This window comes from Ranitomeya variabilis, chromosome 5 (assembly GCF_051348905.1).
Source record: "Ranitomeya variabilis isolate aRanVar5 chromosome 5, aRanVar5.hap1, whole genome shotgun sequence".
NCBI classification, from domain to species: Eukaryota; Metazoa; Chordata; class Amphibia; order Anura; family Dendrobatidae; genus Ranitomeya; species Ranitomeya variabilis.
The window spans coordinates 128134522-128159928 of NC_135236.1; the positions used below are offsets into that span (position 1 = coordinate 128134522).

At 43.7% G+C, this 25407-nt stretch overlaps 1 protein-coding gene across 1 annotated transcript in view; it reads right to left on the bottom strand.

Annotated features, from left to right (window-relative positions):
- Positions 1-855: 855 nt before the first annotated feature.
- DIS3L (DIS3 like exosome 3'-5' exoribonuclease) overlaps positions 856-25407 on the bottom strand; it is a 67610-nt gene continuing 43058 nt past the window's right edge. The window contains exons 10-17 of the mRNA XM_077263270.1: positions 25099-25343; positions 22316-22408; positions 20781-21308; positions 20402-20556; positions 18443-18609; positions 18186-18331; positions 8246-8414; positions 856-1638 (exon numbers count right to left, since the gene is read on the bottom strand). Of these exons, the coding sequence (XP_077119385.1) occupies positions 1333-1638; positions 8246-8414; positions 18186-18331; positions 18443-18609; positions 20402-20556; positions 20781-21308; positions 22316-22408; positions 25099-25343 (1809 nt within the window). The 3' untranslated portion in view covers positions 856-1332. The remainder of the gene's footprint in view (positions 1639-8245; positions 8415-18185; positions 18332-18442; positions 18610-20401; positions 20557-20780; positions 21309-22315; positions 22409-25098; positions 25344-25407) is intronic.

The window sequence follows — 25407 nt, forward strand, 5'->3', positions numbered from 1 at the left end:
CCAGCACAGGCAGGTATGCAGCGATCTTGTCTCCTCTGGCCCCTGCTGCTGCCTCCTCCTCCACCGGACACAGATCTCCCCAGCTGCTGCAGGAATCCAGCACTAGGGAAACCATGGGTGTTTCAGTGAAGGAGTATTCATTTGCTGCTCCCTGCTCAGCTGACAGGTGGGCGGGGAAGCGGCTAATGAATATTCACTGCACTTTAATCATGGGGACCACATGGTTTCCCCAGCACTGGATTCAGGCGGCGGGGACATTTTTCTGCCTCCTGCAAGTGGGATCACAGTGCGATCCCACTAGCCGCTGCCCCCTCCCCACATGCTACATTCCGACCATAAGACGCACCCACACTTTCCTCCCAAATTTGGAGGAAAAAAAGTGCATCTTATGGTGGGAAAAATATGGTAAATGTCAGCGTAGGTCTAAGTGGTGCAATAAAGCAAGAGGTCGTCGCTAAAAACTGCGGTGTGCAATCCACTGAAGAGCCACTAATTACAGGAAAACCGAAGAGTGGATAACTCCCAGATGGAGCCTTTCACGATATCATTCAACCATGAAAAGAGAGGATACTTTGGCACAGCTATGATCTCCATTTTTCTACAGAATGTAGACAAATATAATACAACTAAAATGCTTGAGGAGCAGCAATGGTTCTCCACACCATTCATTGCAATAATGAAAAGCATGCGGCAGAGTAAAGAGCTTGCTGAAAATCTGAACCATGGACTCCTTGCCTAAAGAAAGGACTGTAAATAAATTCCAACATCCTCATCCCCACTATTTTGCTTTTAAATGTATGTGTATGAAAGCAAGAGAAAAATGGCCAGTCTGACACTACTAAAGGAACACATAAGTTTCACAATTGTTCCCTAAGGTTTTTCAGGGAAAATTATTTATTGCAGATTTTTTTTTATATAGAAAAATACTCTTTGCTTTTAAGAAACAATAAAAAAAATGTACATAGCAAATGTGCTAAAATTCCCATTACGTTTGCAGATTTAACAGCCAATAATATAGAACATAAGCTGTGAGACATAAATTAAAATCCTGAGAATGTGTACGTTGTAGGCAGCTAGCATTTCTTTTTAAATTATAAATGTATATGTATATATATATATATATTTTCTTTTTATAAAAAAATAGACACTCCTAAAACGTGAAAGCTGCCTCCACATTAAGACTTCCCTAACAGATACTAAAAACATTTGCCTACATTCTGCTAAAAATGCTTTATGTGAGTAATATGCTGGACTGTGTTTGTTCTCATACATTCTGGCAGTGACAGAACAGAGGGCTCTGATGTCCCTCTATTTAAGGGGTTGATGAAAAGATTACTGTTCGGATACATCAAGAAGTGCCAGTTCATGAACTTCCTGCAGCAGTGAATACAGACTGACTCCCTGTGTTTGTTGGTACTCCAGGTGTTGCTTGCCAGCATTTTTCCTTCCAGCCTTTTCTTCTTTTGCCAGCTGAGCCTCCATTGCTGTACGAGTAACCTCTCTGACCAGATCATTCCTGGGGTGGTTAGTGCTTGCTATGGAGGGTTGCTCTTCCGGAGTTACATGGGCTTTGTTGCTTACTATTTCCAAGCGAATGCCGTCTGTATGAAAGCGGTAAGTCTGTATCCGAATTCTTACCTAACATGGATTAAAAAAGAAATGGCAAGAATTAGTGAGATCGATAACTGATCACATATTTACAGAAAATCCTGGCAAGTAGGACTAAATGCCCAGGAGTAATAAGGCCTCATTCAGAAGTCTGTGATATTGGTGCTATCCATGTTTTCACAGATAGAAAAGAAACCCATTAAAGTCTATGGGCAAATTCACATCTGTTTTTCAGACTGATTTTTTGGAAGATCAAAAAAAAAACAAAAAAAAAACAAACATACATGTCCAGTTTTTATCTGATTTGTGGATCAAACTTACCATTCAAATGAATGAATCCATGAAAAGAAAAAAGAAAAAAAAAAAACAGCACTCAGATGCCATCCATGTGTTAGAATGATGGGTGTGTTTTTTTTTTTTTTTTTTACCGTTCACCCCTTCATGACACAGCCAATTACAGTTTTTGTATTTTTGTTTTTTCCTCACCTTTTTCCCAGGACTATAACCTTTTTATTTTTCTGTCCACACAGACATATAAAGGATTGTTCTTTACCGAAGGAGTTGTTACTTTTAAATGACACCACATCGCATAGGGGACAAAAGTGGAAAGAAATTGTGAAAAAAAAATGTTTTAACCTCTTCAAGATGGAGCCCTTTTTCCGTTTTTGTTTTTCGCTCCCCTCCTTCCCAGAGCCATAACTTTTATATTTTTCCATCAATATGGCCATGTGAAGGCTTGTTTTTTGCAGGACGTGTTGTACTTTTTAACGTCACCATCGGTTTTACCATGTCTTGTACTAGAAAACGGGAAAAAAAATTCCAAGTGTGGTGAAATTGCAAAAAAAGTGCAATCCCACACTTGTTTTTTGTTTGGCTTTTTTGCTAGGTTCACCAAATGCTAAAACTGACCTGATATTATAATTCTCCAGTTCATTTCGAGTTCATAGATAAAAAATAACCTAGACATGTTATTTGTCTAAGTGGTGAAAAAAAAAATTCCAAACTGCTAAAAAAAAAAAAAAAAAAAATTGCGCAATTTTCCGATACTCGTATCGTTTCAATTTTTCGGGATCTTGGGTCGGGTGAGGGTTTATTTTTTGCGTGCCAAGCTGATCTTTTTAATGATACCATTTGGTGCGACTTTGATGTAGGTTCACTGCCGGAGCCCACATCAAAGGGGGAGACAAGACATGCGCAGTATTAGTACGGCACATGTCGTGAAGGGGTTAAAGTGGAAAGAAATTGTGAAAAAACACAATTATGACTGTCTTTTGAGAATTGTTTTAACGGTGTACATTTGTGTTAAAAATTACCTCGCAATATGATTTTGCTCATCAGTATATTTACGGTGATACCAAATATGTCCAGTTTTTTTTAATTGTTTTAGTGGTGAAAAAAATCAGAAGTTTGAAAAAAAAAATGTTTTAGGGAGTTGTGTCACTATTTTCTGAGACCAACAACTATTTAATTTTTCAGTCAATGGAGCTGTGGATGCAGCGAAACAACATTTATATTGATACTAGCGATGAGCGAATGTGTTTTTTTTTTTTTTTAATATTTTGATAGATCAGACTTTTTTCTGAACACAGCGATAACACATATGTATTTTTTATCATCTTTATTTTTAATGGAGAAAAGAGGTGGTGATTGATTTCAACTTAATGTCTTAAATATGGAAAAAAAAAAACATATTTGCTTTCACTTTTCACTGTATTTGTTAGTCCCCTTAGGGCACTTGAACTTGTTGTGATCATCTTATCAATTGAGATATACACAAATACCATAGTATTTTTGAGCAATGGAAAAAAAAAATGCTTTCTTTTGTGCACACAGGCTCCCTTTGGCTTGTAGGGCTCAGGAAACAAACTTTAAACTTTTAATTAGGTGGTACAGATGTCCGGCCCACTTTCAAAAGATATATCCACTGGTATCTGACCGCTGCTGGAGATGCGAGGCTTCTGAGGGTGCCATGCTCCACATCTGGTGGGATTGTCCACCAATTAAAATACTTTGGAATAAGGTCTTTGAAATGTATTCAAAGGTTTCTGGTGACATCATTCAAAGTAACCCACAGCTGGGCCTACTACGGTCAATGATCGCAGGCTCCTTCAGGAGCATTAATGTAGGACTCCTAAAACATTGCATAACGGCCACTCATACCATCATTCTTAGGAAGTGGCGTTCTAGACAGCCCCAAGTATCGGGGATTGGATAGTTGAAATGGATTTCCCTTTGTAGAATAGAGAGGCTATCCACTGTTACGACACAGCGTGAGGATACGTTTTACAAAACATGGCAAGAATGGATTATGTTTCGCGAATCGTCAGAATTCCTAACACTCTCGGAGACAAATTAGCGAAGTAGAGAAGAACAGAGAGGCAGTTCACACAAACGGGGGAGATCCAACTCTCCTCATACTTCACCCTCAGTTCCCTTCTCTTCACCCCCTTCCCCCACTTTCTTCCGTCCTCTTAATCAAACCCCCCTATTTCCTCCTTTCTCTTTTTTATATACTTTCTATTACCTACTCTACACTCTTTTCTTCTTTTCATTCTATTTATGGTAGTTTATCGGATATTTATGATGATAAGGAATATGATACTCAAGACAGCATTATGACAACTCTCTGGACAATCAGTTAATGGTTATTGAGTGAATCCGACTCAAGCAAGGCGGTTATGCTTTACCTGATTGTCTTGCCCTTTTACTTTACTGTTTTGCTATTTTTTGCTTTTCATTGTCCTTGCATGAATACTTTTTACCTTTTGTAAGTTATATATGAAAATATTCAATAAAAACTGTTTAAGAAAATACCATAGTATTGAAGCATATAGTAAAAATTAACCCCTTCATGACATGCGCCGTACTAGTACGGCACATGTCGTGTCTCCCCCTTTGATGTGGGCTCCGGCGGTGAGCCCACATCAAAGTCGCGACATGTCAGCTGTTTTGTACAGCTGACATGTGCATGCAATAGCTATTAACCTGTTAAATGCCGCTGTCAAACGCTGACAGCGGCATTTAACTAATGCTTCCGGCCGTGAGGCCGGAAATGAGCCCATCGCCGACCCCATCACATGATCAGGGGTCGGCGATGCGTCAGGATGGTAACCATAGAGGTCCTTGAGACATCTATTGTTACTGATGCCGGCCTGCTGAGAGCGCCACCCTGTGGTCGGCACTCATAGCAAGCCTGCATTTCAGCTACATAGCAGCGATCTGATGATCGCTGCTATGTAGCTGAGCCGATCGAGTTGTGCCAGTTTCTAGCCTCCCATGGAGGCTATTGAAGCATGGCAAAAGTAAAAAAAAAATGTTTTTAAAAATATGAACAAAAAATAAAAAAATATATAAAAGTTTAAATCACCCTCCTTTCGCCCCATCCAAAATAAAACAATAATAATTTAAAAAAAAAAAAATCAAACCTACACATATTTGGTATCGCCGCGTTCAGTATCGCCCGATCTATCAAGAAAAAAAAAGCATTAACCTGATCGCTAAACAGTGTAGCGAGAAAAAAATTAGAAACGCCAGAATTACTTTTTTTTGGTTGCCGTGACATTGCATTAAAATGCAATAACGGGCGATCAAAAGATCGTATCTGCACCAAAATGGTATCATTAAAAACATCAGCTCGGCACGCAAAAAATATGCCCTCACCCAACTTCAGATCACGAAAAATGGAGACGCTACCGGTATCGGAAAATGGCGCATTTTTTTTTTTTTACCAAAGTTTTGAATTTTTTTTCACCACTTAGATAAAAGAGATCCTAGACATGTTTGGTGTCTATGAACTCGTAATGACCTGGAGAATCATAATGGCAGGTCAGTTTTAGCATTTAGTGAACCTAGCAAAAAAGCCAAACAAAAAACAAGTGTGGGATTGCACTTTTTTTTGCAATTTCACCACACTTGGAATTTGTTTCCCGTTTTCTAGTACAACACATGGTAAAACCAATGGTGTCGTTCAAAAGTACTACTCGTCCCACAAAAAATAAGCCCCCACATGACCATATTGACGGAAAAATAAAAAAAAGTTATGGCTCTGGGAAGGAGGGGAGCGAAAAACGAAAATGCAAAAACGAAAAAGGGCCGCGGCGTGAAGGGGTTAAAGTGTCCTTTGAAGTCTGGCCACAGGTCGGGTTTCACGGGAGCTCGGTAATAACAAACATGGAGGTCTTCAACGGACCCATGGCTGTCATAGCAACTCATACGTGACCAGTGATCACGTCATGAGAGCAGCCCCCTCCCGGTACGCTGTTAATCCACTGTCAGAGTTTTACAGTGGCACTTAACAGGGTAACAATTGCAGGCGGCACTTCGCAACAGCCTTGAGTGCTCGTCTGTTGATGGTGCGGGGAGATCGGTGCCCTTTAAGGGACCCGTCGCTCCTAAAAATCAGACCAACCATGGCATCCCAAGTCGCAGGAGAGGATACGTGGAGGTGACACCACGTGCTCGCCTGTTGTTGGTTCGGGGAGATCGGAGCCTTGAAAGGATCCTTCGCCCCTTCATCCAGTTAATAAAAAAATATTAATAATTAAAAGTTAAAATTAAAAAAAAAAAAAAAAGAGTTTTTGGTCTGAAGACCAGACCCATGTGCCTCCCACGGACACTAAACAAGAACTGGTTCTCTTGGAGCCAGCAGGAGGGTGTACACTGCAGAGGAGGAGCTGAGAGCCAGCAGGAGGGTGTACACTGCAGGGGAGGAGCTGAGAGCCAGCAGGAGGGTGTATACTGCAGAGGAGGAGCTGAGAGCCAGCAGGAGGGTGTACACTGCAGGGGAGGAGCTGAGAGCCAGCAGGAGGGTGTATACTGCAGAGGAGGAGCTGAGAGCCAGCAGGAGGGTGTATACTGCAGAGGAGGAGCTGAGAGCCAGCAGGAGGGTGTATACTGCAGAGGAGGAGCTGAGAGCCAGCAGGAGGGTGTATACTGCAGAGGAGGAGCTGAGAGCCAGCAGGAGGGTGTACACTGCAGGGGAGGAGCTGAGAGCCAGCAGGAGGGTGTATACTGCAGAGGAGGAGCTGAGAGCCAGCAGGAGGGTGTATACTGCAGAGGAGGAGCTGAGAGCCAGCAGGAGGGTGTATACTGCAGGGGAGGAGCTGCGAGCCAGCAGGAGGGTGTATACTGCAGGGGAGGAGCTGAGAGCCAGCAGGAGGGTGTATACTGCAGAGGAGGAGCTGAGAGCCAGCAGGAGGGTGTATACTGCAGGGGAGGAGCTGAGAGCCAGCAGGAGGGTGTATACTGCAGAGGAGGAGCTGAGAGCCAGCAGGAGGGTGTATACTGCAGGGTAGGAGCTGAGAGCCAGCAGGAGGGTGTACACTGCAGGGGAGGAGGGAACTTTCTCTGTATCACTTAGTGTCAGCCTCCTAGTGGCAGCAGCATACACCCATGGTCCTGTGTCCCCCAATGAGGCAAAGGAGAAATGGGATTTAGCACACTGATTACTATTTTTCTCTGATGCAAAAGATGACTGAGGCCTTAAAGAAGTTTTCCCAGGTTAAAAAAAAAGGTAAATCTGCTTAAAAGATAAGTAATAGAACCTAAGGGTATGTGTCCACGTTCAGGAAACGCTGCGTTTTTGACGCAGCGCTGAGCCGCAGCGTCAAAAACGCAGCGTCCAGATGTTACAGCATAGTGAAGGGGATTTAATGAAATCCCGTCTTCACTGTGCATTAAAAAACGCATGCGTTTTTCACGCAAAAACGCACATGCGTTGCGTTTTTTCAGAACGCAGCATGTTGCTACAATGAGCAAAACACGCAGGAACACCGCAGGTGACCTGCCAGTGACCTCAGGTGCATTTTTGGTCAGGATTTTACCTGCATAAAATCCTGCCCAAAGCCTGAAGCAAACCTGAACGTGGACACATACCCTAATAAACTTAACTTCCCCAATCTTCAGCTACAAGCTCTGGTAGGTTCTTTTCTGGTTAATGCCCGACACAGGACAGTGTTTCCTATGCTGGCACATGACCAAAGCTGTGTGTGAAGGTGCTGACTGCTTTCTTTAATAACAAAGACTGGACCCTTTTCTGTCTATAAATCAACTAACAGAATGGTGCTGGTTTAGCTAGTGCAATTTGCAGTCAGCCAGCTCCCTTTACTCACAGTTCAGGTCAGATGCGGACACAAAAAGTTATAACCACAGAGGTTCTGGCAGCAGAGATCTAAATCTACAAGGTCGTCAGAAGCGGGGTCCAGGTTATGACAATTTCTGCTGACAGCCCAGATGTTCTTACACTCTATTCTAGCCATTGACACTATTCGTTTTACTGATCTTCAATTACGTTTATGTCCCAACTTTGCAGGTTGATCTACAGCAAATGAATTAGAAGAACCAAGATTTGCAACACACTCTTTTGTACCCAGGTCCCGGCTACAAAAAATCTCTTCATAGAATCTGAACACATTAGTACTATTCCCATGCCGACACCATATTATAATGCCACTGTCATCAAGATTCTAAAGTAAAGCCTCTTAGAAACATTTTACCCTAGGTCATGGTTAAAATTAGAAATTTTTTCCAAGCTCATTTTTCCCTCTAACTTACCGTAGACCTAGCATTCTACATAATACAGGGATGTAGCGGAAATGAGAGTGTCTAAACGTGGCAAGGAGACAGAACATGTACTCACAGTCACGTGGTCAAATAAACAGAACGAGGTTTCCTTTGCTCCTTCTATTACGGTGATCCGGTCAGGGTGACGCTGCAAGGATCCAGTCGTCCATTTACAACCATCATCAGCAAAAGATAAAACAAGGCCTTCAGCGTTCCTAAGATAAGCGGGTCCTTTAATGCCATACCTGTGTCAATGCACAAAATTACACATTCAATAAATTACTGCTATGCTACTAGAATGCACAGCGAGAATATAGCGATCGTCTACTGCACTGGTTTCTCTTTACATATATTTGGCACAGTATTTGGAGCCGAATACCTAGCACATAGTTTGGGGGTTTATATTCCTGAACCTTCAAGTTATGTACCTGAGTGTTTCCTAAAAACTGCCAATATCTGTCCTTTTGGCAAAAATTCTGTTCAGTCATTTTTCCAGGCGTTTTAGAACAGTTTTTTCCTAAAGAATTTGTTTGCCACCTTTTGATTAGACACTGGCTAATTTGCAGCGGTTTCCATCAGTGGAAGCTCCAAACAAGTGACAAGCACTTTCTTTTCAAAACCTGAATCGGAAGAAACCCTAAAAATGACTGAACATATTGACTGTGAATTCATAGACATTAATAGGAAGAGTAATTCAAGAATTTTTGAACGCATTTTAAAGGCTTTTTTTTTCCTTTTGGAGCAGAGTCGCTACAAAAGAGTGCTTAAAAATTTAGTGTACCTATATCTTTAAAAAGAAAAGCTGCCCACTTGTCACCAAGTAACAGGTTATTTTATTCAAGCAGCTTCCCTGAGTATTCTGGTCTTTTTTTTTTTTTTTTTAAACCACCATACAGTTCCAGAGGTATTGGCATTTTTATTTTGTACTACTTTTTATGGTCTTTACCAACATGGTGGTGCTGACAGGGTAATACTGTAGAGCAACCTAAAGACATCACCCAGAAAAGCCTGTGAGCCACGTTCCTTGGTAAAGGCTATAAAGATGTGTGCCAAAATAAAAATCTCCTATATTTCTGGAACAGCATGACCAATTTAAAAAAAATGGGATACTCAGAAGAGCAGTGGGAAGAAAATAAGAGCAAAACTAGACACCTGACCTGGTGACAGGCCTTCTTTAACCCCTTTACCCCTGAAGGTGGCTTGTAGGTTAATGACCGGGCCAATTTTTACAATTCTGACCACTGTCCCTTTATGAGGTTATAACTCTAGAACGCTTCAATGGATCCCGGTGATTACGAGAATGTTTTTTCGTGACATATTGTACTTCATGATAGTGGTAAAATTTATTTGATATGACTTGTATTTATTTGTGAGAAAAAAAAAAAAACAAAACGGAAATTTGGCAAAAATTTAGCAATTTTCCAACTTTGAATTTTCATGCCCTTAAATCACAGACATATGTCGCACAAAATACTTAATAAGTAACATTTCCCACATGTCTACATGTTAAACGTTGACCAGCGATTTCTCATTTTTACAACAAAATTTACAAAACCATTTTTTTTAGGGACGATTTGAAGTCACTTTGAGGGGTGTATATGATAGAAAATACCCAGAAGTGACACCATTCTAAAACCTGCACCCCTAAAGGTGCTCAAACCTACATTTCAAAAAGATTATTAACCCTTCAGGTGCTTCACAGGAATTTTTGGAATGTGGAAAAAAAAAAAAAAAAAAAAGAGGTGAACATGTAACTTTTTTCACAAATTTTTTTACTTCAGATCCAATTTCTTTTCTTATTTTGACAAGTGTAACAGGAAAAAATGGATCAAAAATGTGCTAATTTCTCCTGAGCATGCCGATACCCCATATGAGTGAGAAAACCACTATTTCAGCGCACTGCAGAGTGCGTCGAACGCAACATGTTGCATTTTGTTGCGGTCAGCGCAGTGTCAAAACGACGCATGCGGAGGCATCCGCATACATCTGCATGGCCTGCGTACCCAATGTTAAAGATAGGTATGCAGGACGCATGCCGACATAGGCGGAGCTGAATGGAAGAGTTGCGGCAGTGTGCAGGGCTTAACGGAGGAACTACGCAGCCCGCCGCAGCTCTGCCCAACGCAAGTGTGAAACCAGCCTAAAAGATGCTTTTTATTGCATCACCATATTTTGAGAGCTATAATTTTTCCATATTTTGGCCCACAGATTCATGTGAGGACTTGTTTTTGTGAGACAACTTGACGTTTTTATTGGTACCATTTTTGGGCACATGACATTTTGTGATCGCTTTTTATTCCAATTTTTGGGAGGCAGGAAAACCAGCAATTCAGGAATTTTTTGGGGGGGAGGGGTGTCGTTTATGCCGTTCTGTGTGTGGTAAAATTTATATAGTAGTTTTATTCTTCAGGTCAGTACAATTACAGCGATTCCTCATTTATATCTTTTTTTTGGTGTTTTGGTGCTTTTACACAAAAACTATTTTATATAAGAAATAATTATTTTTGCATCGCTTTATTCTGAGAGCTATAACTTTTTTATTTTTCCATTGATGGAACTGTTTGGCGGCTTGTTTTTTGCGGGACAAGATGATGTTTTCAGCGGTACCATGTTTATTTATATCTGTCTTTTTGATCGTGCTTTATTCCACTTTTTGTTCGGGGATATGATGATAAAGCATTGTTTCTTTATCACTTCATTGGGGGACACAGGTAACCATGGGTGCACGCTGTTGTTGCAAGGAGGCTGACACTGTGCAAAAAAAGGAAAATAGCTCCTCCTCCACAGTATACACCCACCGACAGGCACAAAGTACCTCAGTTTAAGCTTAGTGTCTGTAGGAGGCAGACCTAGATCTGATCCCAGATCCGTCTTTTCCTCTTCAGGTCACCTGTTGTGTTTTTTATTAATGTTTTCCCTTTGTCTTTCAGGTTTCTTCATCTTCAGGGTAACAGGGTGTAATTTCTCACCTTGTTTTCCCACACTTATGCGACAGAGAGAGCAGTGTGGTGCCACCCGCATAGCTCATTCTCGGACCCACAGGCAGGACTTTATCCCCTGTCACACTTACGGGTGTTTCAGGGTGATTCCCGGTGGCCAGTCCTTGCCTTTTCCCCTCCTCACCCCACTCTTTGGAGAGGGCTGTGAGGAAGACGGTGGTCACCAGCGGTGGCCTCGCCCCTTCTTGCAAGGGGTTGATGCCGTCTTCTGCACCGTCCGGAGACGATGCAGGAAGGAAGACCCTTTTCTACCAGTGACCCTCATCCATTTGAGGGCTCCTGATGATGTCCTCGTCAGTGAAGAGGGATTCGGGATTCACCTTTACAGGTATGTCCTTTTCTCTGTCCCGGGCAGCTACCTGCCTGCCTCACTGTTAACCCACGACAGGACGCCACCGAATGACTGCGGCCATTTTTTTTTTTCATCCCGGCTAGTGCTTTCCTGTAACACGCGCTACTGTGCCCAATCAGAGGGCTGGTTCTCTCCCCCCACATCAAGAACGTGTATTTATAGCGCGCTTTTACCCCTATCACGGGGCCTTCGCTCCCTGCCCGCTGCACACCTCCGGCGGCATAGCCAATAGGAGGGGCCCCTGCTCCCTGACACGGCCGGCTCAAATCAGCCAGCCATGTTGTCCAATGTACAGACGCGGCCAATTTTCAAGCCCGGACTAGGACCTTCGTTAACGCCATTTGCCGGTTCTGTCATTGTGGATGCCGAGGCATCGCAGCTAATTCCAGGTCCTCTGTTAATTTAGTCCCTTGCTTTGGGCCTTCTCCCGGACTCTGGGTAGCCACGCCCCCTTACCGGGCCCCTGGCCAATCAGATGTCACCTTCAGCTTAGCCACACCCCTTACTAGAACCTCGGCCAATCAGTGTGGCCCCCTCCATTGAGCGCGTTTTTTTGGGAAATGGAGAGAGTGTGTTTTCTCTATTCCTCTCTCCCGATTACCCGAGACACGCCCCCTGCTTGGTGTGTCTGTCTGCCAAGCGTGTGAAGATTCTTGCACTGTCTGTCACCATCTACTTCCGTTTCCAAAGGGCACAGCAGGCGGCGTCTGTTTGAAAAGCGTGTGAAGAATCGTGCATCTGTCTATCGACTTCCGGCTCCAAAGGGCACAGCAGGCGTCCATCACTAACCTGCACTGGATCTGGGGGACACTGCAGCCTGAGCAGTGACAGCGCCATCTCCGTTATCAGGTAGGACCAGCCCAGACTGGTTATTTTCTCGCTTCACAAGGGCTTAGCTCTCCCCAGCAGTAGTCCTAGTCCTTCTCTTATGCCCAATCTCAGAGAGGCCCATTCCTATCTGTCCTGCAGCTCCTCCACCATGTTTCCGCAGAAGCCCTCTAACGCCCGGGATGAGAGCACTCCCCTCCCTATGCATTTGGCAGTCGCCAAGTCAGTCTGTCTCAGACCTGACAAAAGTTTCACAGTCCCAGGTCCAGGTCCTGGAGCAACTTTCATATTTGTACCTAACCGCGACTTTCACAGGGACAAATCGGGTCCAAAGCAAAGGAAGCGGGCTATTTCCAGGTCTTCCTCTAGTTATCCGGGTCCCTCCGCATCCTCCTGGATGCATTCCTCACCCCAAGCCCACTCCTCGGAGGCAGCTTTTGGGTCGGATATGGATTCCCAGTCTGAGTCTGAGTCTGATACAGACCAGACCCTAAGGATGCAGGATAGGCTCGATAGCCTCAACTTGGCAATTACCCAAATTCTGAAGAGAGGACGAGGCACCTGCTCAGGAGCCCTCCATTTCCTTCAAACGGGTAAAATGTCCTTCCCAGAATTTCCCTAATCACAGTGAATTTGTAACATTTATGTCTAAACACTGGGAACACCCTGAAAAGCGCTTCCCGGGAAGGAAGCAGCTATACATTCTCTATCCCTTTAGCCCAGACCTCGTTGATAAATGGGCAGAATCCCCTATTGTGGATCTGCCAGTGTCTACCGGACAGTGCATCTCTTAAGGATTCTACGGATAGACAGATTGAGTCCTTGGCTGAGCCAGACTTTGAAGCAGCTGGTGCCTCCCTCTGTCCCACACTTGCCTCCACCTGGGTGGCAAAGTCCATGTCTAACTGGGCAAGAATGTTTCGTCAGGCTACTCTAGCAGCAGGTCCTCCGGATGAGATGGCAGATCAGATTGTTTATGCCGATAAATATCTTGTGACTGCTTCCTTTGATACGGCTGATTGCTCCGCCAGGGCAACCAGCAACATCGTTGCTATACGCCACATTCTCTGGCTGAAAGTGTGGAAGGCGGATCTGCCATCAAAAAAGTCCCTCACTGGCTTTGCTTTCCAAGGCTCTAGACTTTTTGGGTCCAGGCTAGATCAAGTAATTTCGGATACCACCGGCGGGAAAAGCACCTCGCTTCCCTGGTCCAAGTCTCATCCTTTTAATTGGAAATGGTTCAATCTTGAGAGAGATAGTGACTTCCGGCTACAAAATCGACTTTTCTTTTTTCCCAGGAAGACGTTTCCTTCTGTCTCGCCCGCCAAGACATACGTCGCAGGTGCCAGGGTTTCTTCAGGCCGTCTTTCCGTACCACGCACAGGAGTAATCGTACCCATCTCCAGGAACGAATGTTTTTTGGGGTTCTACTCTATTCTTTTCATAGTCCCAAAGAAAGACTGATCGATCCCTCCAATTTTGGACCTCAAACGATTGAACTGTCACGTTCGGATCCACCATTTCAAGACGAAGTCACTACGTTCGGTAATCGCTTCCATGGAACCGGGAGAATTTCTTCACATTCCTGTTTGTGTTCAGCATCAGAGGTTCCTACGGTTTGCGATCCAGGAGGATCTTTATCAGTTCACGGCCCTTCCTTTCAACCTGGCCTCTGCTTCCAGACTATTCTCGAAGGTTATGGCTGCGGTCATGGACACCCTTCGCTCCAAGGGGAATCTCATAATTCCTTACTTGGACAATCTTATGATCAAGGGGCCACACTGCCAAGACTGCAGCCAGAGTCTTCAGTTTTCTCTGGACACTGTGGTCCATCTCAGCTGGACTATCAACAGAGAGAAGTCCTCCCTGACCCCAGCTCAGCGCCTGGTGTTTCTGGGTATAAGGTTCGACACGACCCAAAGCCGTGTCTTCCTTCCAAAGTAGAAATTTTCATCCCTCTGCCAGGGGATCCGTACTCTAAAGCAACCAGCTTCTCTCCTCCTACGATCCTGCATGAGAGTTCTAGGGAAGAGGATTGCTCCATGGAAACCGTTCCTTTTGCCCAGTTCCATACCTGTCCTCTTCAGCTGGCCCTCTGGTCGACTTCGGACAAGAGGACCATCTCCCTGGATGGGCCCATGTCTCTACCTCTCAAGGTGAGGCAGTCTCTCACCTGGTGATGCTATCATTTCTATGAGGGGAGTCCTTCCTTCCTCTCCAGTGGCAGGTCTTCACCACCGTCGCCAGTCTCCTCGGTTGGGGAGCAGTTTTTTCTTCGTCATACAGCGCAGGGCCGCTAGAACACCCAAGAGGCCGCTCTCCCCATCAATCTCCTGGAGATCAGGGCAATTTTCCTTGCCCTTCACCACTGGCAGACCCTATTCGCGGGCCAACCGGTCCGCATACAGTTGGACAACGCCACGGCTTACATAAACCGTCAAGGCGGAACTTGCAGCAAACAGGTTATGATAGAGGTAACAAGGTTTTTGCGATGGGCAGAACATTACGTTTCCACCATATCAGCCGTGCACATTCCTAGGGTAGAAAATCGGGCTGCCGATTTTCTGAGCCACTAGGGCCTCGCTTCAGGCAAGTGGTCGCACAGCCCCGCCCTCTTCATCCAGATATGCAGAAATGGGGCACCCCGGACGTCGACCTATGGCATCTCGGATGAACCACAAGGTTCCCCAGTTCGTAGCCAGGTCCCAGGATCCGCTAGCCATCCGTTGTGATAATCTAGTAATCCTGTGGTCACAATTCCAACTGCCTTATCTTTTTCTGCCTCTCCCCTTTATCTGAGAGTCGAGATAAAGATAAAGGCAGAAGGGATCCCCGTAATCCTGATAGCTCCGGACTGGCCAAAAAGGGCCTGGTGAACATGCTCATGGACGCCCCCTAGAAGCTTCGAGGCCATCCAGATCTTCTCTGAGTTTAACAGCATGGCTGTTGAGGCCGTAGTCCTGAGAGATGCTGGTTTTTCCCATCAGGTTATTCAGACCATGATTAGGGCCAGAAAACCAGCATCCTTGTGTATCTACTACAGATACTGAAAGGCCTTCTTCTGGTGGAGTGAGGAGAATGGTTTGGTCCCCATGTCCTTTGCTCTTCCTTCCATTCTTGGTTTTCTACAAGCGGGTCTTTACTCGTGTCTATCGCTCTGTTAACTCTTTTCCAACGAAATCTGGCTTCTTGTTCCCAAGTAAAGACCTTCAAGGAGTCGCCCACCTGGCAACTCCTTATCGTCTTCCGATAGATCCATGGGATTTTAACCTCGTCTTTGGCACGCTCCTGTTGAGCCCATTCAAGACATCACATTTCTCTCCTGTCATGGAAAGTTGTTTTCTTAGTTGTATTGTGTCCATCGGGAGAGTTTTCTGAGTTAGCAGCATTGTCCTGCCGTTCTCCGTTCCTATTTTATATCAGGACAAGGTTTTCCTACCTAAGGTGGTCTTCTCATCTCTTATTAATGAAGACATTGTCCTTCCTTCTCTGTGTCTCTCTCTGGTCCATCCCCTGGAGAAGTCCCTCCACAAGCTGGATCCCGTCAGACCTGTCAGAGTCTACCTTTCAAGGACTGCTCCCTTTTAACAATCTGACGTCCTGTTCGTCATCTTTGAAGGTTGTCGTAATGGGTTCCTAGCTTCTAAGTTCACTATTTGTCATAATGGGCTCCTAACTTTTAAGTTCACTACTGCCATGGAGGCATACCGCGTTCAGGACAAACAGCCTCCTCCGGGGGTGAAAGCTCACTTTGCTCGGCGGTGGGGCCCTCCTGAGCTGTTTGTCACCAGACCCTGGCTTTCCAGATTGTAAGGCCACAACCTGGTCATCTTTGCACTCCTTTGCGAGTTTTTACAGGGTTCATACCCATGCCTCATCTGATGCAGGCCTGGGAAGGAAGGTGCTGCAGGAGGCGGTTTCGCACCGGCCGACCTGAGTCAGTTTTTCCATCCATCGTTTGTTTCCCACCCTAGGGACTGCTTTGGGATGTCCCATGGTTACCTGTGTCCCCCAATGAAGCGATAACGAAAGAGAGATTTTTGGTACTCACCATAAAATCCTTCTTGGAGCCTTCATTGGGGGACACAGCACCCTCCCTAATTGTTTGTACCATTATTGGGCCTATGAGCCTTTGTTGTTCGGTTGGTAAATATGTCGAGTTTTTGGTTGCTTCTCCTACATCTTTAACACTAACTGAGGTACTTTGTGCCTCTGAGTGGGTGTATACTGTGGAGGAGGAGCTATTTTTCTTTACTTGCATAGTGTCAGCCTCCTTGCGACAGCAGCATACACCCATGGCCACCTGTGTCCCCCAATGAAGGCTCCAAGAAAGAGATTTTATGGTGAGTACCAAAAATCCCTCTTTTTTGCCTTGATTTTATTTTTTTATGGTGTTCACTAAAGGGGTTAACTAGTGGGACAGTTTTATAGGTCAGCTCGTTGCGGACGCAGCGATACCAAACATGTGAGCTTTTATTGTTTATAAAGAAAACATTTCTTACAAATAATTATTTATAGTTACAATATTTTGATTTTTTATTATTATTTTTTATATATTTTTTTTAAATAAATATTTTTACAATTCTTTGAAAAACTTAATTTATTTTTTTTTACTTTGTCCCAATATGGGACTATCATTTTTTGCAGGCTGACCGCTTGTACAGCATTGGTATGCAGCAGCATCCCCATTCTGTAGAAACTGTCACCTCTGCACTGACCGAGAAAGTAGCTGATCATGCACTGCACATGATCAAGCAACTTTCCTAACTCTGGTGACCCGGATGTCGTCATGACGACATTGGGTCACCATGTCAACGATCGGAACCCCACGTCACGCTGCGGGATCTCCGATTCAAAGGCAGAGGGGCAGTCATCCCTCTGCCAGCTCCCAGAATGCTGCTATCGCTTTTGATCACATCATTTAGAAGGTTAAAGTGTCAGGAGCAGTGTGTGACCGCTCCTGGAACTTAGTGCCGGGTGTCAGCTGTCAGAAGCAGCTGACATCCGGCGGTGATCGCCAACGCACAGCCCATGTGTGCAGGCGATCGCCATGCAGTAGTAATATGTCCCTGATCAGATAGGCCCAGGGCACAGGGACATATGACAAATGTCAGAAAGGGGTTAATAAAATCCAAAATGGACTGTTTTAGCAATTTTAGTTGTCAATCGTTTGAAAATTTAATGAGATTTCTCACTCGCTATGGGCAACAGCAGATCTAGGTCTGTAAGACCTGTGATCTGCCTAGTCGAAAAATTTTTGACTGCACTTGTGTTTGGCCGGTCATTAGTTACTGTGTTTTTTTTTTTTAGAAGAAATTATCCCACCAAAAAGCTTTCCCTAACTTCCAGATGACAAATTTGCCTTCCATTCAAATACATCTTGTTTTAGGAGTTCCATAAATATCCATTCCCAATAGCGGTCTCTGTTTCCACACTACCGGACAGCGTCATACTATGTAGAGACAAACGCCACTGACAAGGAGAATGGTAACCCGGAGGAATGAAAATATGCCCAAAAATTGATATATCATGGGGATACATAGAGAGCTGACTGATCTAGGTTTTATGTTAAAAATCACTGTGTCCCCCAATGAGGAGAGGAGAAATCAGTATTACGTATGGTCTCTCCCTACACAGTGGAAAAACCCAAAGGCAGGAAGTCTCACAAAACTGTGATACATCCAATATTCCAACTTCAGTTGATCTGAAGCTGATTCTCTAAAAGGGCCAGAGGTTTTATTACTAAATTACTGAGAATATTTTTTAATTAGTATTTGAGAAAGGCTTATATTGTGGTCTCTTTTTATCTCTTGATGTTTCCCTCTCAAGACATTTACCTGGGTATAAACAGTAAGACTCCGTTGGTGCGGATGGAGTATATTATGGCATCACAAATGCAGCGCTGGTCACTCTCTGGGTCTTTGTCTCTGAAGAACATGCACTGGAAGAGCTCTGTAGACTGTTTTTGGCAATGCTGGGCAGCCTGTAATGTAACAAGACTGATGAGGTCAGCTGATGCTTTTTGGTAAGGCAGATAATAGCTTGGATGAATTATTTTGAACAGCGGCTAAACTAGGTGCACGGTGTTTCTTACCCAGTTGCGACTGTTGATATGACGGCACAGCTCCTCCAAGTCTTTATTCCCAAGAAGAGCTTCTCTTGGGCCATCGGTAATAGCAGCAAGGAGAAGTCTATGCACTATTATATCCGCATATCGACGGATCGGGGACGTGAAGTGCGTGTATTTGTCAAGGGCCAATCCTGAAAAAGTGTCACAAAAAAGGTAAAAACTCCAAACATCACAAGTCATAGACGATCCTACTTTAACTACTTCAGGACCAGCTTATTTTTTGTTTTTATAGTTTTGTTTTTTCCTCCCATTCTTCCAAGAGACATATCTTCTTTATTATTTCCTTCGATATATCTATCTGAAGGCTTGTTCTTTGTGGGATGAGTAATAGTTTTGTATGAGACCATTCATTTTACCAAATCACGTACTGGGTAAAAAGAACTCCAAATTGGGTGAAATTGTGCCAAAATGGTGGCAATAGGTGCCTTTAGCAGGCCCTGGCAGCCCCGATAACCCATTGCCACCCCACTGCAAGCACGCAAAACGGGTGTTGCATTATTTAAATGCCACTGTCAGAGATTGACAGTGGCATTTAAATAGTTAAACAGCAACGATCAAGGCTAGCCTGGATCAATACGATTACCGTCAGATGCTGGGTATGTATTACTGCTGGCATCTGTCCATTATAGTGCAGGCTCAGTTTCTGAACTCACTCCATGAGCACCCTGACTGAGATGTACAGTTAGGTCACAGTGCACAAAGGTATCAATGAGTCCAATGTTCAATGGGCGCTGGAACAACCACACCTGGCAATCAGGCCATTTAAATGTCACTGTCAGAAATTACACAGTAGGAATCAGAGCTAAGTTGTCACAGCAGTTGTATAACACAGCCGGAATCTGCCAGACATAAGGCGGGCTCAGCTTCTGAGCCTGCTACATGAACTCATATCCGTTTTGTTCATCACATGTCTGGAAGGGATTCAATGTTTCCAGCTATTTCAGTCAGACATTTAGATTTCCAGTTTATGTAGTAATTAATAAAAGCCAACAGTTTATTATTCAATACACATTTGCCAAAATTTTACATCTATATTTCTAAATGTACAATAAATCTAAATATTAACCTGATGTTGATCATCTACAGCAAATTTGCGGTGCCTGGTCATGGAACTTAATTCTACAGCATGGTGAATTTTATGGCGAGAGATATAAGATTTTGCAATCTAGCATAAGAAGCTGATCATTTAAGTCCACTACTATGCAGGCTAGATGAGAACTCCATGCCGATATTTCCATTGACCCAGCATTCACATAATGTGTCCGCCAGGCACAGCAGGCCCGCCAGGTTCTAGCAGGCCAAGATCGGCTTTGCCACTCAATTGGGTCACCATAAAGGGCTATTTTCCCCTGCAACTGGGCTTCTATGGATGCCTCAGTTACAGTAAGCATGGATAGGCAATAACTCTAAAACTGTAGAAATGTAGACTGGCAAAAAAAATAAAGAAAACTGTCTGGTACTTAAAGTTATTTAGGTCCAAGTCAAGAATTAATGAGGGGGGAAAAACTGTGAAAAAGCAGACTATGTTTTAGCATGCATATCTTTTGGCAAGGTCCTGATGTATACAGAGAAATCAGAGTTGATCTCTTCCTGATGCCCTCCATGTCGGACTGGTAGGACACATTTCAGAGAATTACCATTTATCATCACTTATAAAAATATATTTTTGATTTCGAATCATTTTGCATTTCACATATAACCTACAGAAGAGGTAACTTTGTAAGTACCGGTACTTTACTGGGTGTAATACAAAGACTACATTTCTCAGAAAGCACGTCACTGGAGCAGGCTCTCTAGAGATTGAACAAGCAGGGGATGATCAGCTCAGTAGCCCGCAGATATGCTGCGCTCTTATACAACTTATCAATTAGAAACGATAAGATGCGTACAGCTTCTGCCATGTGGAAGTCACACAACACTCACCATAGTGATAGAAAAGATCCTCCGTGTATGAGCCCGTAGAGAAATACTGAGCATTGGACATGGCCTGTGTCGCCATCGCCCGCAATAACCGGTTCACCAAAGGGTCAGACGGATCGTTTGCTTTATCCAAAGAATCAGCCAAAGTCTTGTTGGTGCTTGAAAAGTGAATACAATAGGTGTAATTTCACATATAGGATGCACTGGTGACTACAGCAGATAAAAGGAGAAATCTAACTTTCTACAAGTCAGTATGACCGGACCGTACTCCATGTGTGCAGGGCGGTCAGAATACCAAATGGAAAATCTAGCGGAGGTGGCCCCAGAGCACGGTGCTGACAAAGGTCACTGGTAACATCATATATATAAGTATTGAACTCACCGGGTATCAATTAAAAACCCTTTGGCCTGAGCACTCTCCTTCAGCTCCTTAAAAAACTCCTGTCGTGGAGGTGGGTGCAGTCGGAGTAATGCTTGCTGAGGGTAGCTCTCCCAAATCTTTTTGGCCACCCAGTGATTTGCTAGAATCATGCATTCTGCAATAGTCTCATGAACCTGCAAAGGCTGCTTGGGAACCAGGTCATCAATGCTGTGTTCCTCCCCCAATTGCACCCGTACTTCCACTCCTTCCAACTCCAGGGCGCCATGCATATCTCTCCTAGACCTGACGGCTTGAGCGACCTCAGTCAGTTTACGTATTGCCCATAGCAGACGATCCAGTTGAATCGAGTCCTGTGAAAGTGACTTCAGCTCAGGCTCAGTGCCAAGTGGCTCGAGATTGCCATCCAGCAGCTGCTGAGCCACCTCATAACTTAGCTTGTAGGACGATCGGATGATGGTCCGTCCATACCACACTCTGCTGATCTCATACGTTGCACTGTCCATCTCCCACATTACACTCACTGCATACCTGGAGGGAAGCATATGGATATTTCACATGCACACATGTAGACTAACGGGAGGAAAATAACACATGAAATATTCTTTTCTGGTCTAATAAACAGACAACAATAGTTTAGCCCATGCAATTAATGTATTGTTTGCTGGCTGAAACAGCACAAGCCTGGGTTTAAAATTTCCACACCATTTTGGCCGAAAATCAGTAATGAAATCCACAAACTTCAACTGCAGATTTTTATTGCAAACCAGTTTCTTAAATGAAGTCAATGGAGAACATCCATAGCATGTCTGTGACAGAATGGACATGCAGCGGTTGCAAAAGACACTCCACAAGTACTTTTTTTTTGTTAGCTTAACCTAAACTTATTCAGATGTTGCTATCATAACATTTTATGGCAATTAAGAAAGCTGTGGCAATACATAGAATGAAACACATGGCGATCTTGCTATTTTATGCAGGTCACAGTTCACATTTCTGCCTCTAGGTGATGCTGTGGATATTGGCAGGAAACACGTTTTGTCCTGCATTATACCAAAATTCGTAAAATTACTGCTCCATTACCATAACCATAAATGTAAACTGGAAAAGGCAAAGCCCGGGTTTATAGCTTGCTACAGTCGTTTAGGTAATTTGGATAAAAGGACTGTAGACAAGAATTTGTGACTGTAATTACTCCATTCTACCAAAATATCTATTTCCAACCTATTTGAACAATGAGAATATCTGTGCTCATATTTTATGCTTTGCAGAGAGTCCAACCACAATAGGTTAATTATATATTTTTTAATTATTATGATTTCTTATTTATTGTAGATGGAATTTCTTTTTTTTTTTCTTGGTTGGAAAGCAGCTACAATTTCATGAGGTTAGTAGGAAAATGTTAGTGAACTTCAGGAAAAAAAAATCTGAATAAAGCAATACAACAGCATAACAGACAAAGTAACTGGAGAATCCATCACTCTCTTCCACACATCCAAGTAGTAGTAGTACTTGTGGGGAGTAATACGATTACTTACCTGTCAACTCCCCCAAGTAAGGAGCACAGGTCTGCACTGAGAATATGAGGCAGCATGTCAAAGCGACGATCAGCAAGGTAGTAAGTGGTAGCCCTGCGGAAGAAATGTGTACAGAAAAGGATACAGGTGTCAGGATGTTAGGAGGAGTGATGGTGAATACGATCTGGTTGTACTAAGAAATACAGACATGGAGTAAAAGGAAAAAATTATCGCTTACATGCAAGTCAGGCGAGACTCCAGCAAGGTCAACATGCCGGATGCCCTCATCATCAATGGCTGCTAACCATGTATTCTGGTAGCCCCTTTTCAATTTTAGAAAGTGAACTTTGCAGTCTGTGACTTCTTTATGGAGAGCATTCTTAGAAATCCCAGACTCACCACCCTCCACCATTGTTTTAGCAATGTATCCATCTAGTTTGCCTCTTCTTTTTAATTGGATTAGAGAGATGCACATCTGGAAAGCACGGACAGCTAATATTTTAAAGGGGTTGTTCACCCTGTAAAGCCCCATATATGAGCAGGCATGATCAGCTTATAGGAATCAGACTAAAATGGAACAGCCAGAGAACACGGGTTCTAATATACATTTCATTTTATCTTGTGCACATAAATCATTACTTAAAGGATCTGTCCAAGTTTACATTTTTTATAGTTCATAGGATTACTCTGCCCATTTTGTGCCGCTTACTTTAACATCACAGCAGCCAGGTCAGCAAACAGCAGAGGCAGCGCTGAAGCGGCAGGGGGCAAGTATGGCTCCTTTTGTGTTATTTGTAGACAGAGCAAAATATAATAATAGAAACTGCTTTATGATGTCCTCACTTAAACAAGCACTCCTCCTCCTCCTATGAAAGTTTTTATCCTCTTAATATATTTCAGTCGTCATATTATATAGCACTGTGTACTTACAGTTGCTCATTTTGCCTTTCTACCCAGCTAATTCTCCTCTTTTCTCTGCTTTATGTAGAAACAGGAAGTCTCTTGTCCCTGCATTTTTTCATCCCCTTCAGCTCCTGACCCAGCTGCTCTGCTCCTCCCCTGCCATAGACTTTTGCAGTAGTGACTCATGACTTTTGCAGACAAAATTGATTTTCTGTTTCTACAGAGAGCGTGATGTCAATGACTTAATGTAAAATAAATGAATTAACAGGGTAGAAGGGGAAAATGAACAATTGTAACTACACAATGTTACATAATGTGATGACTGCAATATATTAAGAGGATAAAAACTTTGATGGGTAGAAGAGTGCTTCTTAAACCACTTCATGACCCCAGCTTTTTTCGGTTTTGCGTTTTCGGTTTTCGCTCCCCTCCTTGACAGAGCCATAACTTTTTTATTTTTCTGTCAGTATGGCCATGTGAGGGCTTATTTTTTGAGGGACAAGTTGTACTTTTGTACGATATTGGTTTTAGCATGTCGTGTACTAGAAAATGGGACAAAAATTCCAAGTGCGGTGAAATTGCAAAAAAAGTGTAGTCCCACACTTGTTTTTTGTTTGGCTTTTTTGCTAGATTCACGAAATGCTAAAACTGACCTGTCATTATGAGTTCATAGACACCGAACATGTCTAGGTTAAGCGGTAAAAAAATTCCAAACTTTGCTTAAAAAAAAAAAAATTGCGCCATTTTCTGATACCCGTAGCATCTCTATTTTTCGTGATCTCTGGTTACCATTACCATGATACCATTTTGAGGCAGATATGTTCTTTTGATCGCCTGTTATTGCATTTTAACGCAATGTTACGGCGACCAAAAAAACATAATTCTGGCGTTTCGATTTTTTTTTCTCGCTACGCCGTTTAGCGATCAGGTTATTCCTTTTTTCTATTGATAGATCGGGTGATTCTGAATGTGGCGATACCAAATATGTGTAGGTTTGATTTTTTTTTTATTGTTTTATTTTGAATGGGGCGAAATATTTTTTATTTTTTTTCATATTTTTTAAAACATTTTCTTTTTTACTTTTGCCATGATTCAATAGCCTCCATGGGAGGCTAGAAGCTGGCACAACTCGATCGGCTCTGCTACATAGCAGAGATGTTCAGATCGCCCCTATGTAGCAGACTTACTGCATTGCTATGAGCGCCGACCAAAGGGTTGCGCTCATAGCAATCCGGCATCAACAATCAGAGGTCTCAAGGAGACTTCTGATTGTCATGTCAATGCATCGCTATCCCCCGATCACGTGACGGGAGTCAGCGATGCGCTCGTTTCCCGCCCGATGGTCGGAAGCGCTAGTTAAAGGACGCTGTCAGCTTTTGACAGCAGCATTTAACTAGTTAATAGCGGCGGGTGGATCGCAATTAGTGATGAGCGAGTGTACTCGTTGCTCGAGTTTTCCTGAGCACGCTCAGGTGACCTCCGAGTATTTATGACTGCTCGGAGATTTAGCTGAGTACATGTGGGGGTTGCCTGGTTGCTAGGGAATCCCCACATGTAATCAAGCAGGCTAGTAGCTGTAAATCATTCAGCCGCCGCAATGAAAACTAAATCTCCGAGCAGTCATAAATACTCGGAGGTCACCCGAGTGTGCTCGGGAAAACCTGTGCAAAGAGTACACTCGCTCATCACTAATCGCGATTCCACCCGCCGCTATTGCGGGCACATGTCAGCTGTACAAAACAGCTGACATGTCCCGGCTTTGATGTGGGCTCACTGCCGGAGCCCGCATCAAAGCGGGGGTTCTGACCTCAGACGTACTATCCCGTCAGAGGTCAGAATGGGGTTAAGACATTCACCAACAGAGCAGATGGTGTGACCTCATGTGCTGGGATATCACTGACCTTGTTTTCGCCTCCATGTCTGTGTAAGAGTTTGGCTGCACAAAGTGTGTGACATCTGCAATGTGGACACCAAGCTCTAGATGCCCACTCTTCAAAGCACGAATGGACAGGGCATCATCCACATCCTCACAGCCTATAGGGTCTATACTGAATACCAAGTGAGTCTCCCGCAGGTCTTGTCGGTCACATTGTTCTAGAGCCACCCGCCATGGGTTTTCTGGACTGTTAGATGGCATTTCTGCAAGCTAATAAGAGACAAACATAAAAGTCCACAATAAGGCAATGGGTATTGCATATTTCCAGTCCATT